The sequence below is a fragment of the Protopterus annectens genome, chromosome 8.part0, assembly GCF_019279795.1.
Source record: "Protopterus annectens isolate FY-2018-M chromosome 8.part0, PAN1.0, whole genome shotgun sequence".
Classification (NCBI taxonomy): Eukaryota; Metazoa; Chordata; order Ceratodontiformes; family Protopteridae; genus Protopterus; species Protopterus annectens.
In genome coordinates, this window is record NC_056741.1 from 1,036,085,282 (window position 1) to 1,036,102,279 (window position 16,998).

The following is a 16,998-nucleotide window of genomic DNA, read 5'->3' on the forward strand; positions in this document are numbered from 1 at the left end:
GTGATTCTTTGTTCTTTTTTGAATGTTAATATGTTGTATTAATGTGTTAAATTTGAATAAAAACTAAAACAGTTAACTTCACTGAATATGCAAAATGTACACCACCACGCTATACCAGCATGTAAACAGCTACATAGATGCAGCTGTACCCCATAGGAAGAAGTGCAGGGCAAACTCAAGAAATAAACCCATATGGCTCTATAATTAAAGGAAAATAATTTTGACCAAAAGTAAGAAGAGTAATTCCCAAAGTGTTAAAGCCCTTGTCACTGACATAAACAAATGACACTGGAGCTTAATAGAATCCACCATAGACAAGTTTAAGACTAAAATAGCAAACCAAGCCAAAGACAATCACAAGGCATGTTTAAGTTATGTTCGTAGTCTGAAAAGCACAATGCAGCAGTGCACTGAGCTAAGTTTAAATGATGTTACCAACACTGAGGCTGAAGATAAAGAGTACTTATAAATTTAGCTCTAACTCACCTCTCTCTCCCCTCCATCTGTCTTTCAATATATATATATATATATATATATATATATATATATATATATATATATATATATATATATATATATATATATATATATATATATATATACCTGAAACTGGCTCGCTTCCAGATGTCACACAAGACCAAGTCTTAAAAGTGCTATCAAAAGGTAAAAATACTGCACTGATGGATCCTGACAATATCCCTGGATGCACCTTAAATAGCATGAAGCACGATTTAGCCAGACCCATAACAATGCTTTTCAATCTCAGCCTACATATATGTTTTGTTCCAAGTGAAGGGAGAATAGCTGCAGTCATTACCTTGCATAAGGGAGGACCTTCCACACATATCCAGGCAATTACAGACCCATTTCTCTGACCAGCCTTATATATAAAACCATGGAAACACTTATCATGGAACTAATCATCCAAGACATAGGCAACCTCCAAATACTGGACCTGTTTCAGTTTGGAGTCATCAAGGGTAGATCAAGCTTACTCAACCAGGTGGATTATTTCAAAAGGTCATCAAAGCAATGGACGAAGGCAAAATGGTCCACACCACATACCTCAACCTGGCCAAAGCTTTTGACACAATTCCACACTTGGGCATAATAGAAAAGCTAAAGAAACTGGAAATAAACCCCTCTATCACCTGCTGGATTGCCAACTGGCTCACAGACAAGATGCAGATAATCAAAGTGGGGGAAGAAAGAGACCAGTAACCAGTGGAGTCCTCCAGTGTTATATGCCAGGGCCTCTCCTGTTTGGCATCTACATTTCTCAAGTAATAGCTAATACCAAAGGGCTCTGGCTAAGTAATTTTGCAGATGACTGCAATCTAGGAGCAGTTACTGAACCCCCAAATGCCTTAGCTATCTTGCAAAATGGTTTGTCCCAAATAAATAACCAGTGCCAAAATCATGGACTGAAACAAAATGCCAAAACATGCATTATTCTATCCTTTGGAATATATCCCTACCCCAGGGAATTACTACATTAACAATACAGCCTAAGACTTTACTCATTTGTTTAGGATTTGGAAACTCACGTGGACAGTGATCTAACTTTTGACCAGCATTTGTCCATTGTTGTAAGAAAGTCCTTGTATATTGCACAGCTTATAAACAAAGGGATTGTGTCAAGATCAAGGGGTGTTATTGTCCTCCTGTACTCAGTGCAGGACTGCCCCTGTATTACTAATGGACAGAAACAACTACTAAATGCTTTATCTCATGCATGGGTCCCGTCAAATTATCTATGGGATGATCACAGTTATTCTCACTTGAGGTAATATATGATTAAGGGCAATGGGATGGGTAAGGCGCGTCTCTAACCAAATGGGATAGATTATTTCAAGCAGAAAAAGGGAAACTGGCTAGGCTTAAAATGGTCCACAAGTGCTGTTAGCCTGGTACATAACTATGAACCTGTAAAGACAAAAAATGCCTGCCAGGAGACAAAACTTTCTTAATGGCCTAGATGTGGGTATAAATGTCATTATATATCTCTTTCTGTAAAATATACACAAGCTGTTCTTTTTTCCATAGTGAAATTCTTCAGGTTTCTAAGACTTCCCATTTACAAGACAATTATATGATTTATATATGCTCTTGCTGCAGTTTTCTTCATTAAACAAATGTGTTAAGAATGTATCTCTAGCATATGGAGAAGCAATGTATTTGCATTTTTTTAAACTTGCATTTAAAGTAATTGTAAAAAAAATATCATAACTGTCATTTCTGTGATGTCACTAACAGTGGAGCTGAAGGACAATCCGTAAGCAATCGAATCAAATTCTGGCACTGTGACCAGCTTTATAAGGATGAGAGCTATAATGCCATGTCATTACATAGAGGACTATACAGAAGGAAATAAATCACTGTATAGTCATCTCATCTGTCATATTTGGTATTTAGAAAAGCCATTATAATATACCACTGCACAAGGGCAAATAAAAGGAATGAAGAAAAACCAAATGACATAATGAGTATGCAAAAACTCTGTCAGTCACGAACAATATAATAAAGAATTTTACAAAGCAAGTTGACACTGTGATTTTTTTGATGTGCTCATTACTGAAAAAAACATAATAGCCAGAAGAAATCATAAATAGATCCAGTTTTGCATTATATTTATAATTTCAATACTGACTTTAGTCATGCTGAAATGTTTCTAACATAGTTTTACATTTTTGGTTTAGAAATGCTTAAAGGCCTCCAATGGAATTCTGCCAGATTCTAAATCAAGTTCCAATAGTTATGACATCACTGCCCTTGCAACATCATCTTTAATTGGTAAGTAAGATGTTTCTTATTGTGTTTCAGCCTTTATTGTTCTTACAGTATTATATCACATCAACTAGCTTGAGTACATGATTAATAAACATGGTTGGCATATTTTTACTGCGGCAGAGAAGACTTAGTTTGCCTGTGTCAAAAGATCTGTAGTCAAATTTCATAAATGTAACTAACACAACCCCCCTCTGACAGCGCTCTAATCTAGAATAACCACTCTGATGCATGCCTTGTCTAGGCATGGTACTGAAACTTTGCCAGATACTGCCTTTGAAAGGCTACTGCTTAAATAACAGTACCAGTTCAGGGCGAACAAAACTAATCAGTTTCACATATGAATTGCAGACTATATTTGCCTACAATAACATGTACCAGTCCGCTTTTTATATTTTCATTTCAAAGAATAATTTCATATAGCAGCCAATGAATGCTTCTTTTAAGAGAGAGATACAGATCACAGTTTCTGTTGTGTTTGAATGTGAAGTATTAGAAATCAGTGCAGCTTCCACAGTTAGCCTCCTGTAAAATGAACCATTTTAACAGCACAGTATGGCAGGTGGGAAACAAAAGTATCTGAGTTAAAAGATTCACCTATAAAGGTTCCCTCTTTTTTCCAGATCACACCAATACTGCACTTTATTTTACTGTATGCTGTTTTTGGCTCCATATCTTTCTTAACTTGATTCTATTTAGAGACCAAGTTATTCATAATTATACAAAGAGGTATGAAAATGAAATCAGAGTCAAGTTAACATCAAAGAGCTTGCTGTTCTCATGCACTGCATGTCACTGTTTTTTTTTGTTTGCTTCACAGATGACCATAAACCTTGGGGATACAGCAGTGGCCCACCACACATTATCCATTCATTTTAGATGTGAAAATAAATCAGTGCATCCTCAAGGGTGCCAGTCTGCAGGAAAAGGCATTTTGTTGTTAAGCTCTACTAACTATGTGTTAGCACCTGAAATGTAACAATGTCATTGCAAGAGGCAAAATGGGTTTCCAGGCATATGTTCTCCCTCAGACATCTCACTGCTTCTCGGACTTGCTTTCCTGCTATTAGCCCCTCTGGGCATAAAATCAAAAACTCACTCTTAGAAATGCAGAAGATAAAGCTGTTGGGCATTCAAATCACTTTCTCTAGTTCAGTTCTGGGACAGTAGTTAAACCCATGTCACTAGAGAATAACTCGCCCACTGTAGCAGGAAGCCAGACAAATATATTGCATGTTGTAACTGTGACCATTGTCATGTATCATGGACTGGAAGATATGATGGCAAGCAGGAAAGCATAGCATTAACTAATAAATTCTTGAGAATAGTGGATATGTTTTTAATGCTTGACAGCAGCTAGTAACGTCTTTTTCAGCAGGACTGGATTGTAATTATGACAGTTGGATGTTTATCTGTTTATTAAGAATTGTTTATACATTTTAGATATTTCATTTCTGGTGATGAGTATTAAGATAATGTTTACATAAAAAAAACTGCGTCTGTTTTCTCTGCAGTTTAGCTTTCTTGATGTTTTAATCCAAATGTGACATCTCATATCACACAATAACAAAAAAAAAATATCTTAGTAGTCAGAAGCTGAGTGCAACAAATGAAAGCAAGGAATGCCCTTTCAACAAAACTACAAAGACTTTAAAATGTTAAACACTTTTATCTGAAATCATCAAAGACTTCATCAGAACTAACAAGGCTCTGCCTTCCCAAGACAATAAATACTCTAATTAATCATGTGATCAAAGTCTATAAAAAATGGTTTCCATTATTTTTAAAATAATGTGCAAAAAGAGTGTGTAAAGACTTTAAAACACATGGAAACAATTTAAATAAATACTCCTGTAGAATGATCTGTTGCAATGTCATGTATGCAATGAGCCAAAGTCCATGACACTAAAACATCTGAAATAAAAACATATAAATATTTAGTTAATTCAAAAAATGAAAAAAACATTGGCAACCACTCTGCTTCAGTGGTCTTATCTTACTCTTAATATTGACCTGGTCAATTAGATCTGGGGGGTGTATTCTCCTGTAGAGATAGCTGGGCAATAAAGGTCAAACTGCTTCCAATCTACTGTAAAAATTGTGACCCATAATGCCATGACCCAGTTGATCAATTACATAAAAACACTTTTTACAATATAAGCAACTTAGATCATACTTACTCAATATAGTGGTCTAATTTTTTATGTAAATGACATATAAATGTTAGCAGATTCACTGTCAAATCTTTTTAGATGTTGTTTTTACATCAAAGCTGCTATGCTGACTGTATCTGGTAATAGATTCAAGATTGTGAAATTATTTTCCCCCACTGGACAAAACTATGAAAACAAATTACTGAAAGTCACTTTCATCAAACATGATTTTAAGAATTTTGTACCCCTGCACCGCCATTTTCTTAACTTATATATGCCAGCTCTACTGTCACGCAAAGTACACAGAACATGGGTTTCAGCAATAAGACCATCTCAATGTTGTCAATTGGACATGCAGTGTTTCACATGAACACACGTTTTCCTGGAAACATATACTATTCTTTTACTATTACAATTCATAGGTTCATAGGTTCATAGGTAGGTACTAGGCTATTGGCCCTAGGGCCTATACAAGACTAGCCAAAAAGGTACCCTGGCTTTTGCCACCCAAGAAAATTATTTTCCTGTGCCCCTGTACAGATTTAACCTCCAGTGACACAAAATAGTCTATCTATATAGCCTAACTTCAAAGAAATGGTAGCCTCTATAAAGCTACAATAGTAGCAATCACCACAGGGATAGGTTTGCTTAGCCCTGGGAGTATTTGTAATAATAGGCTTCCTCAACCTATCTCTGTATCGTCCTTGGCTTTGCAAGTATATTATTCACATTAATTAAAAACAGCCAAGGAGCAAAATTGCAACCTTGCCTATATTTTTAGTTGTTTTAAATTGTTGATGTTTACTGTCCAATCCTTATAGATTTAAACTTGGTCCATGTGGATATATAAAAGGCAGCTACTATACTTATTAGAGTCCCTGAAAGACCTCTCTTTGTCATAGTTTTCCACAACTTATATCTATTCACATTATCAAATACGGACTTAAAAGTCCAAAAATAATAAAAATTAAAGCTGCTTTTTCAATATGCTTCTTTAATATGGTTTTCAGTCTTATCCTATAAAAATAAATGAACATCTAACATTGATATCTTGGCTGCACATGCAGATTGGCCATAATATGAAACATATTTTTTCCTTTATTTGCCTTTCACATGTTGAATTGAGTCACTGAAACACCTTAAGGAAATTGCCTACAGTGTTACTTGTTTCTGGGTTTATGTAATTGCATTTCTTATGTATTGTGAGAATAATTTATCCTGCCCAGAATTCTGGAAATATATTTTCTAAAATCCTCCTAAAATGCTTATGTTACTCAGTCTACTTCTGTGGACTTGACAGATGCATCTGTTTACTCATACCATCGGGACCTGCTAATTTCCTCATTTTCAAGTTTCTTATACTATTCAGTTTGATGATTTATTCCTCTTCAGGTTCCTTATATTGCTCACAGTCTGATGATTTTTTCATCTTCAGGTTCCTTATACTGTTCTCAGCTTGATTACTTCATAATGTTCAAGTTTCTTCCACAATTTTGAATTAGAAACAATTTCAAACTTGCTTTTTATCAAATTCCATTACTGCTCAACGACAAACTGCTCTTCTAAACTGAGATTGTATAACATTACTTCAAATAACTTTCATACTAGTCTCCTATTAGTCCATTTTCTATCACAAAGCTATACTTCCTGCCAAAACATTTCCCATCCATCTTATTTGTTGCTTCTAACACACTTTTCTAACTGAAGCATACCCATATTTTTTCTCCAAGCCTTTCCAAAGCTGTTCCCTTTCACACATACTTTTTCTAATCCTCATCATCCCTTTTCTAATCTGTCTTTTTACTGTAGTGAAAAACGTTCTTTTTCATCTTTCTCATTTGGTTTGCTAACTTTAGATCAAAGCATGTTATTTTTTAAGTCAATTGCAGATATGAATGTCATTCTAAGTAGAAACATCTAAATTAGCAAAAAGAATTACATTAAACATTTAGAGTTGACGCAAAGGGTAAGGCAGCACTGTGAAGACAGTACAATGAGAAAACTCATGGAGAAAGTTAGACAAAGTCAGAGAAAATCTTGTGCAGTCTGGCACCATACCGCACTTATAAAACACACCATAATAAATAAATGCACCCATAAGAAAGAAGTAAACACACACTAAACAATAAAATAAATAAAGAAATAAATAATATAAGATCATAATAGCCAACTAGATAGAACACACTATGTAAAAAAATAACCTTCATGCATCTAGCTTCAGACCATCAATAGTGCCTTTCAGAGGCAGTGCTGAGCTACACAGACCTAATGAGCAGATGACAAGTTACTGCTGCAAGTTTCATCTTTATTTTTACTGCAGCTCATGCTATATGGGACTCTTTTATGTGTTTACCATGAATTGTCGATGTAAGGTTTTTGGTTCTTTTAGACCTTTGCTGATAAGGTCATCCAGCATTGTAAGTATGATCAGCTTTAGATCAAAGTAAAATGCTTTGATCTAAAGTTAGGAAGCCTCCATATCCATTGTAAAACCCCATTTATGTTCTATTCTGTTCAGCTTCTGTCAAATTCCTCATTGTTCTTCACTTGAATATTTATTAATTTAAGTCTTTTATTTGCTCCGATATATTTCTAATCCATTATATTTGTAAGCATGTGATCAATTTAATGTATATTTACCCAGTGCTCTAGTTCTGGCATTACCTCTACTTTTACTTATCAATGAAAGCTTTCTGTTTAATTAAACTCCTTCATTTTACCTATGTCACTCCATTGCATTGAAATTATTATCAGAAGCAGTTTGTTGCTCTCTAGACTAAAACATAAACTAAGCTTAGAGTGGGAAGTTAGACCTGCTGACCCTACAAACTAATCCTTAACAGATCCACCCTTCTTTGTTCAGAATGCAAACTCCTGATTTGTTATTTTTTTTCCATTTCACTTAGCACTGCTAGATCACACAATGATTTTGCCTTTGATAATTATGCATGTTTATTGATTTTATGATCATTTGAATATCTTTCCTTGACAACCATTTATTTTTCAAAAGCTTTTCATAATTGTTACCATAGTTTGATGTTAAAGTCACCATATAGTATTACTTCTCATACTTCCTTTTGGCTTTCTAATATACCACACATCAACTCCTGACATGTTCTCACGATTTTCTTCTCCTCTAGTCTCTAAAGAGTTATACATATTTATCATATGTACTCTGTAACTACAATACAGCTCTCTCTTATTAATATAATCAGACTGACTTCACTACACTTGGTTTCAGCCTAGGCCAGCCATTACCAGGATTGTTATTCCTTCCTTTATTCTTCCATGTTTTTTCTTTCACTGCTAAAAAATGAAAATTGATTATATGTAGAACCTGTGTTTCTTCAGTCAGCCATGTTTCTTGAATATTTACATATCATAATTGCCAAACTATATCCATAACTCTTTGTCATCCATTTTGATAATTAATCCTACAATGTTTGTGGCTATTGCATTTATCAGTGCCCTGTCTTTCAACTTGTATGTATTCCTCTTGCTAGTCACCAGTATCACCACAATGACTCTACAACTTGTTCAAAACAACTAACTTTGTATATGTCTATCAAATCTATTATATTGCCTTTTTTAAGATCATTATATAATTCATTGAAATTCCTTACGTCTAGTTTCATGCATTTTTTTTTTTCATTTTTTCTAATTATCCATTATATTTCTTCCGTTTCAGTAGTTATTCTCAACACTGGCTTAAATAATGTCTTCTAGGGCCTTCTTTACCCTGATTGGCTTATCTTCTGTTATTATCATAGTATTGAAGAGAAATAAAACCCAGGCATTCTTCATCTTATTTAAAGCCCCCATTTTCCCTTCATGTTTTCTGAACTGACACAGTTCTTTGCTGCGTTGTATTTCCTTATCAGAATTTGATTTCTTAACATCATATTCATACTTCACTAAAAAGGCAGCACGGCAGTAGGAAACAAAATAGAGTAAACCAGTACTGCAAAATGCAGCTCAGGCAAAAAAGTCGAATCAAGATAAAACCATTTATTGTAAGCGCTTTCGTTTAGAACAATCTCCAAACTTCCTCAGGCAAAGTATTTTAAAAAACACACTCAATTTATACATGACATCAGCAAATTCAAAACCTTTAGACCAATGAAACACTAGAGTAATGCCCTAAGCATTTTAACTATTTTTATGTTGGAGAAAATATGTATGTATATACATGCATATGTATCTCTCTGCTGTTACATCCTTACCTAAATTGACAGGGATGTTACCTTTAACTTTAGCAAACTGGAAATGAAAATTGCATCATTTAAACCAGGGGGAAAGCTTGCATTTAAAAACACTTAGCACCAGGTTTCCTTTTGCTGTAAAAATACTTTCCAGGGACACCCCCTAGAATCCCTTTTAACCTGATGCACCACTACAAATTTAAAAACAGGATCTAGAAATACCTTGAGATGTCTAAATAGTGCATTGGATTCTTTCTTGGTTGAAACCTCATAAAAATGCTCATAAATTCATTGAGCTTGTTTGCAATGGGTTTTATCCACATAAAAAGCAGGACACTGTAAGCAAAATGCAATATAAACCACAGCCTGTGTGTGGCAACTGTACCTTCCCCTTATAGATATTGTCTTGTTAGCTACTTTAATTTGTACACCAGATAATACACGACAACACTGATTAGGGTTGGGAGGGTGGCCTAATGGTTAAGGTGTTTGTCTTACAAATACCAGGTACAGGGTTTGAGTCTCACAAGAGATAATTGGCTAGGCTTAAAATGGCTTGCAAAGGCAGGTAGCTTAGTACTAATCTATGAACCTGTTACACATACCATATGGGATCAATGTAGCACTTTCACTAAGCTGTTTCTCTCTTTCCAGAAAGTTTTTTTTTATATTGGGACCCCTCCTATATACAATATTAGGTTGTTGCCCCAATAAGTCCACCATAGCAACATCATTTTTAATGATGTTCCAATTTTTATTTAGTATGTCAGAAATGGTATAGCTGTTACTACTATAGATAGTAACAAAAGGACAAACCACATTCTTGGAATTGTTGACATTCAGCGGACTGTTGCTAACCATTTCTCCTTGTTCATTACCTTCTCAAGATTCGCTGACATTTGCAATAAAATACTGGTTGTAGTCAGAGACCATACCTGTATCATACATAAACACAGTGGTGTTACTGGACAATAATGGAACATATACACTGCTCTCCCGTTTATTAATAACTTCCTCCTGAAACAATATTTATAGAAACAATTTGACAGAGGTCATACTTACTTTGTTGGTTAATTTCCTGAATTCATAAATATCTCTTTATGATATCTATTGCTTTTGAATGCAAATTTGTAGTTTTATTTATGTACATATTTTTGTATTTTTTGTTATCTTACATTACAACAAACAACAAATGTTGGATGGGCTTTTTGTGAGCTTCCAAATTTTTTAAAATTTTTTAGAGAGAGAGAATAGATATATAGTCCTGTAGCAAGACAAAGCAATGAAACTGGAAGAAGCTCAGAAAATGGATAGAAGGACTAGGAGATATTAGGTTACATTTGAGTCAAAGGAGGTATAAAAAGGCATTCTTATAAATTATGAAAAAAGATAGTGAGAATTTTCTGAATGTTTTTGAAGAGCATGAATAATCTGAAAAGAGGACGTTTATTAAAGTTATAGATTAAAACTTTGACATTTTGGTTTAACATGAATTATACAAGATGTCTGTGAGAATGTATCCATGCAAGCCAGTCATGAGGTTACCTGAGAGACTGAAAGATAGTCTCAGAAAGGGCAGCAGAGTACATAATTTTTAGTATGGGGCATCACTGCAAAGAATATCATTTTTTTGAGATATATGGAAAGTGTTTGTCTAATTGTGTGCATGTAGAGATAGAAGTATCCACCTAAAGGAGGTAACTGGAACTGATGTTAATGTGGGAGTAAAGGAACCTCAGGGAAGGCGTAATTAATGAGATATGCTGTTGGAATGCTACCAAGGTAATGCAGAGAAGGCTTGATGATAAAAATGTGGCATAGAAGAGAGAAGAAAATCCAGAAACGAATGACTTAGAGAAGAGGTTATCATAAGGCTTGCATTAGAAGAGGGGTGTGAATACTTAGGTTGAAGAGATTCTGGAGACAAGGTCAGTAAGTTGGGGCAAGAAAAAATTATAATAGAAATGTTGAAGAAAGAAGCTCTGGTGGTAGGGAGCAGGATGAGATGGCAGCTAAATCTCGGGTGGATCAAAAGAGATGAAGTTGGGAAATCCCTTACTTTGACAATGAAGGAGAGATGAACAGAAATCCAGATACGAAAATGGTAATAGCAGCGTTCTATGATAAAATATGAAACATCGACGAGATGATGGGACCCGCTAAAGAAAAGGATGCCACATCTGAGGCTTCCAACAAATAATATAGGAAAAAAAGGAATCAACTAGATAAAAATAACACCATAAGAACTAAGCAATGCTCTGTCGTCTATGAAGATTAGGAAGGTAATGGGTAAGGATGAGATGTCTACAAAGTTCATATAGGTCAAGCATGAATACATGCTGTCGTCTTTCTGACAGGGGTTCCTGCTGATGTTTTGAGGACTGTAGCTGTAAAGATCAGAATATAAACACTAAAACTCAGATATGGATAATGCATACCAAGCCAAGACTGGAGTCTGACATACATAAATAGCAGTGATATGTGTGTGTATATGTGTGTGTGTGTGTGTGTGTGTGTGGGGGGGTTGCTGTCTCCACATCAGAGATACATAGCGGTTAAGAACTCAGCTATGAAAGTTGCTTCTTTGGCATTCCACTGAATTTCAAACTTTGCTGTATTTCATTGCACTTTAGTTTTCAGACTTGCTGGACCTAAATTAATAGTTTTGTAGTACCAGTAGAAGACATTCTTAGAGATTTTCAACAGGGTAGATGATTGGGGGCTACCATCTTCATTTTCTTAGGCTAAGATAATTATGTTGGATCAAAACAACCTGAACAGAGCAGACCCATAGAATTATAGACCTATTTCTCTAGCAAATGGTGATGTTGAAATGGACAAATATTCTTTCAAGCAGCATAAAGGTTTGTCCTCAACTCAGTTGGAAATAATCAATCAAAGGAGATATTCTAAAAAGGAAATCTGTATTATCAAACTGGTGAATATTAGGATATTTTTTTGGTCAAAGAAATTAGGGACAGATTTATATGTTGGGATTATAGTTAATGCTCAAGCATCTGAGGATATTGGAGTTGCAAGACATAGATATTAAGGTTGTCTTGGTTCTCCTAATCTATTTGACAAATGAGTGAAGTTTTAGGACAAAGGATAGTACAATTATCTGAATATTTTTAATGGATAGGCAGCTGCAATACCTCATGTCAAGTGATGGTTTGCTAATTTCAAACTGAATAGGATTTTTCTGTCAGTGGCATTGTAGATTTTTGCAGAATTTGACACTGAGTGAAGGTTGCAAGACAAATGTGTAAAACTGCCTCTTCTCTGAACAGAACACTCTCTGACCAAGTCCCAGTAGATAACATGAAGAAAGGTACTTTTATGAAATTCATGGGATATTAAGTGTCTGAATATCTTGACATGCCAATTAATCAGAATCTCTAATTTGTAACCAGAAAGGTTAATGTGTTACTGGTAAATTTAGCAAAGAGGTGGATTACTTGTTTGCAGATAAAGATAATTGTATGTACTCTATCTATTTCAGGACGTATCCCATGTCCATCAATTGTGTGGGTTCTGGTAGTTCAGAGGGATAGAATGAGAGAGCAACAAGCAGAAGATGCATGGGATGTGGTGTGGATGTCAGAGTATACACGGTAGTCTCTAAATCAGTGTTATATTGCTTTACAACTGGGTTGGTGGCTTGACGGGTAGGGGAAGGCAGAGTCAGGGCATCTACTGGAGATGGAGTGGGTTTCCAAAAGCTGAATTCTAACTGAAAACCAAAGCACTGCAAAATCTGAAGAGGCTACTAATATCGGAGTGCTCAGTGCTGATGAAGTTATGGTGCAGGCCTAGCTTCAAACCTGAGTTCATGAAATCATGGAGAAATACAAATTTTAGTAATGAGGTAGGGATTTAATTTAGGAAGGTAACTCAAATCTTTTCTGAGTACTGCAGGCCCAAGTCAGACAAAGTGAGAGTTTCACTTGTAGCAAAACAGTGGTTTAAATTTGAACATCTTTTGTCTGTTAATTAAATTCCCAGCACCACGGGTGGTAAGGAAACTGTACATGTTCTTGAAGACTGAAAGAGACAATTCATTTGGAAAATGGGAACAAATGAAGAAAGGTATGAGTGAGATCAGTTTCAAGTTATTCAAAACCAGACATAAACTTTTTCGATATTAATGTATATATTAAAAATAGTGCAATAGGTACTAGAGTCTATAGAAAAGAAGTTAAAACTGCTAGATATTTACATAAAACTAGTATGAACCCCCCCCCACACACACACACACACACACACACACACATATATATATATATATACAAAGGCATTGTGCATAGTCTGTTCTGTAGAGACAGTTGGCTAAATACAGATATATCTGACTGTATCAAACAATTAGATGCGATGGTCACAGAGTTTAAAGATAGGGGCTATACTATTAAACTGTTAGAAGAAAATAAAAAAACTACTATTGAGTGAAAGAGATGGCCTGGCTATATGTCTCAGATACAGAAGAAAGGCCAACTAATGGGACTATAAACAATATAATGGTTAGTACTTAGAGAAAAACATTTATATGTATCATGCAATATAAAGCACTTACTAATAGGGTTAAACAACTTATAAGACAAAATCTGATGTGTTTAAAGAACTTGGAGGTGGAGTAATCCCTTAATTAAACACATTATAAGCTCAGATAAAATGCATAGTTTTACATTTAGGGTTATAAAAACCATTGAAAGAAGTATTAGAGGAGGGGACATTTTGTTGAATGCTGAGAATTTTGAATATAGATGAATTAATTACTTTCAAGCAGATGTGCCCCCTGGGTTGAATGATACTGTGAGTTTAAAACCTGTAATTATGACAAGGCCTCTTTTTCCATGAAACAAGCACTCAGTTGTTTATTTTAATTATTTTATTGTTGTTACGCTTCTATTGGTCTGAATTTGTTCACGTGGCATTGTGATACCCATGCATTGGCCCAACAATCAAGGAGCCTCAGTTCTCCCCACTAACACCAGTGAGGGGACGTCCATATAGGGAAAGGATAATAAATACACACACACAGTAAAGTACAATTTCCCTTAAGATCAGACAGAGATCACAGTCAGTCTGGGCCTGGTTTCTCCCTTTCTCTGCAGGTCCCCAATAAGACTCCCCACTGGCACAGGTATAGGGTCCAGATCTCAGCCTAGTGGGCAAGCTAAAACCTCCAGCACCCTCTCTGTCCAACCAGTGCTTCGTGTCCCTGCCCAAGTAGCTGACACACACACACTTTGAGATAAGAGCTATGTACAACCACAGACACTCCTGGGGAAGGCTGGCACAGGTTCTCCAGCTGTGCCCCTTTTACCCAGACTATACGGTAGAAATCACTGCCACCACCCAGCTAATATTTATCAGCTACACAAAAGCTCTAATTAAAGGTTGTCATATTATTACTGTGCAATATTATTATCCAAATGGTAAGCATGACTGAACAGCAAAGCTTATTTGGAGTGGTTTTGTACAGTATCACTATATATATATATATATATATATATATATATATATATATATATATATATATATATATATATATATATATATACACATATACAATGTACTCTAGAGCTTAAATTATCTCTACACAAAACATCCACAGTTGAAATTTTATTTTTTCGGCTTTTCCTGGTTAGGGGTCACCACAGCGGAATTCCAGTCCGCTAATGATTGGCAGTAGATTTTTATGGTGCCAAGTTGCCAGCCCAACACCCAACCTTCAGCAAAGGCACACCCATTCATACATGTCTTTCGGTGGCCACTTGACCACAGGGAGGACATGCAGACTCCACACAGAAGGCACTCCAGCCAAGAATTGAACAAGAAAACCTCTTGTTGTGAGGCAACAATGCTACCGCTGTACCACTGCGGCTAAATAATAAAAACACAAGACGATACTTCTTACTATACAGTGCTAGTCAAGAGTTCAGAGATCACAGAGAAATACTTAAAATAATACTGTAGAAAAGTTCTGACATCAACACAGAAAAACACTCTTCTTCTTCTTCTTTTTTCATCTTTTCCGGGTTAGGGATCGCCACAGCGGATCATCTGTCTGCTCATGATTGGCAGTGGAGTTTTACGGTGTCGAGTTACCAGCCTGGCGCCCAACCTTACACAGAAGACACACACACGCACACACTCACTAGTCTAAGATCCTACTTACATATAGAAACAGGAAGTGCTGGTGATGTTGGATGTTCTCAAGACAAATGCTCTAATGCTTTCATTCTTTCAGTCCTTAAATTGATAACATTCATCATTATATATTTTTTTTTCTTTTCTTTTCCTTCCAGGATTCTCATTCTCAGAGGTTAATAGCCCTTGATCGTGCAGCTGGTCAGGAAGCCAGAACAATAAAATAATTTATGCATGCAAATTCTAGGAATTAACTCTGGTCTCAAGAAAATAGACAGAATTCCTTCATCCAGACATATCGTCTCCAAGTTTTGACCTCAAAGAATTGACTTATTAGCTGTGTTACAGCAGAGTGCCTGTTGTCACATTTTTGCAGTTCCATATTTAACATAATTTTCTCCCATTTAAGAGAACAAGCCTGTGGCTTATATTAATATTTTCAAATGACAGAATTATCTACAAAATTCTATCTGGCTAGGCCGACAGCCTTCACCTATCTTCACAGGTGTATATATGAACATGTGCTTTACTATGATTTTAAGCACTGAGGAAGTGCTTTGTGATTTGCTTTTGCTTTTTATTGTTTTGTTTAGAACTCTGTACTGGGTGTTTACCAGTTTGTTTGTTTTTTTTTGCTTTCAAGAATATTTTGAGATGTTAGTCAGTGGATTCACTAGCCAGATTAAAGAAGGGGTGAAACCAAATGGAAGGTGATGGTTGGAATGAAGAGGAATGGCAGGAGGCAGGAGAATCTAAAGCTACTGCACAAAATAAGAAATTTCATCAAAATTGGGAGCAATGAATGAGGCTCTTCTGCAAATGAGTTTTAACCCCCCCCCCCTGAGTTTGTGGAAGCACTGGAAGCATTCAAGATAGAAACTGTTGGAGATGTACTTTTCCTGTTACAGGGCTTATTCACATGTTCTGCTAACAAAAACTAAAAGAATAGGAAGCTATGTATAGTAGAAAAATTCCAAGAGTCTGGACATTTCTGCTGTTTGGGTTTGGGTGCAGGGAGTTGATGTGGAGTGCACAATTAAAGAATCAAAGGCACAATTCATCCTTCTGAGTAGATGGCTGAAGTCTAATTGCTCAGGAGTAGAACAGCAACATTCTGTGGCAGAAAAGGAATGTAGGGGATATGTGTTTTAGGCGCTATAGAAGAGTGAAACAAGCTTTTTCAAGCTGGGGTAAAAGACTGGTAAGAAGGAAAAATAAGATAATCTGTAATGTTTCACAGTAAAAGAGTCCAGTAGTTCAACATCCAAAGTTTTACTTTTGCACGCACAGTTATATAGATATATACACACACCTGCTGGACTCTTTTACTGTGAAATTTTGTTTTTTTGCCACTTTGCCTGGGAGTTCTTCCACCACAAGAGAAGTATTTATCTACTAATAATTTGTAATGTATGAGAAAGTTTGATTGTCTAAGATAATGAAGGGATATTTGGAAAGATGTGCTCTTAATCAATGAAAGAAGCATTGCAGGGTGATACTGGTATTTGGGTGATGTAATATGTTCTGTGGATCTGATAACATGTATACACTCCCGTAAGCCTGCACTTTACATTAGGTCAGCCCTATAGTTGTAAGATTATTAATATGGCCTGCCTATAGACATTATTCTGCATTTTTAGGCAACTAGTCTTTTGCAAATGCAAAAAGTAAATTATTTGGCAGAGTGTTTTTTTTTTTTTTTTCAA

General features: G+C 35.6%; 1 protein-coding gene across 1 annotated transcript in view; it reads left to right on the forward strand.

The window, feature by feature from the left end:
* The window catches only part of FAM131C (family with sequence similarity 131 member C), a 1,671,064-nt gene that overhangs the window by 1,141,029 nt on the left and 513,037 nt on the right, over positions 1–16,998 (forward strand). Inside the window, exon 4 of the mRNA XM_044080515.1 lies at positions 2,700–2,793. Within this exon, the coding sequence (XP_043936450.1) occupies positions 2,700–2,793 (94 nt within the window). The remainder of the gene's footprint in view (positions 1–2,699; positions 2,794–16,998) is intronic.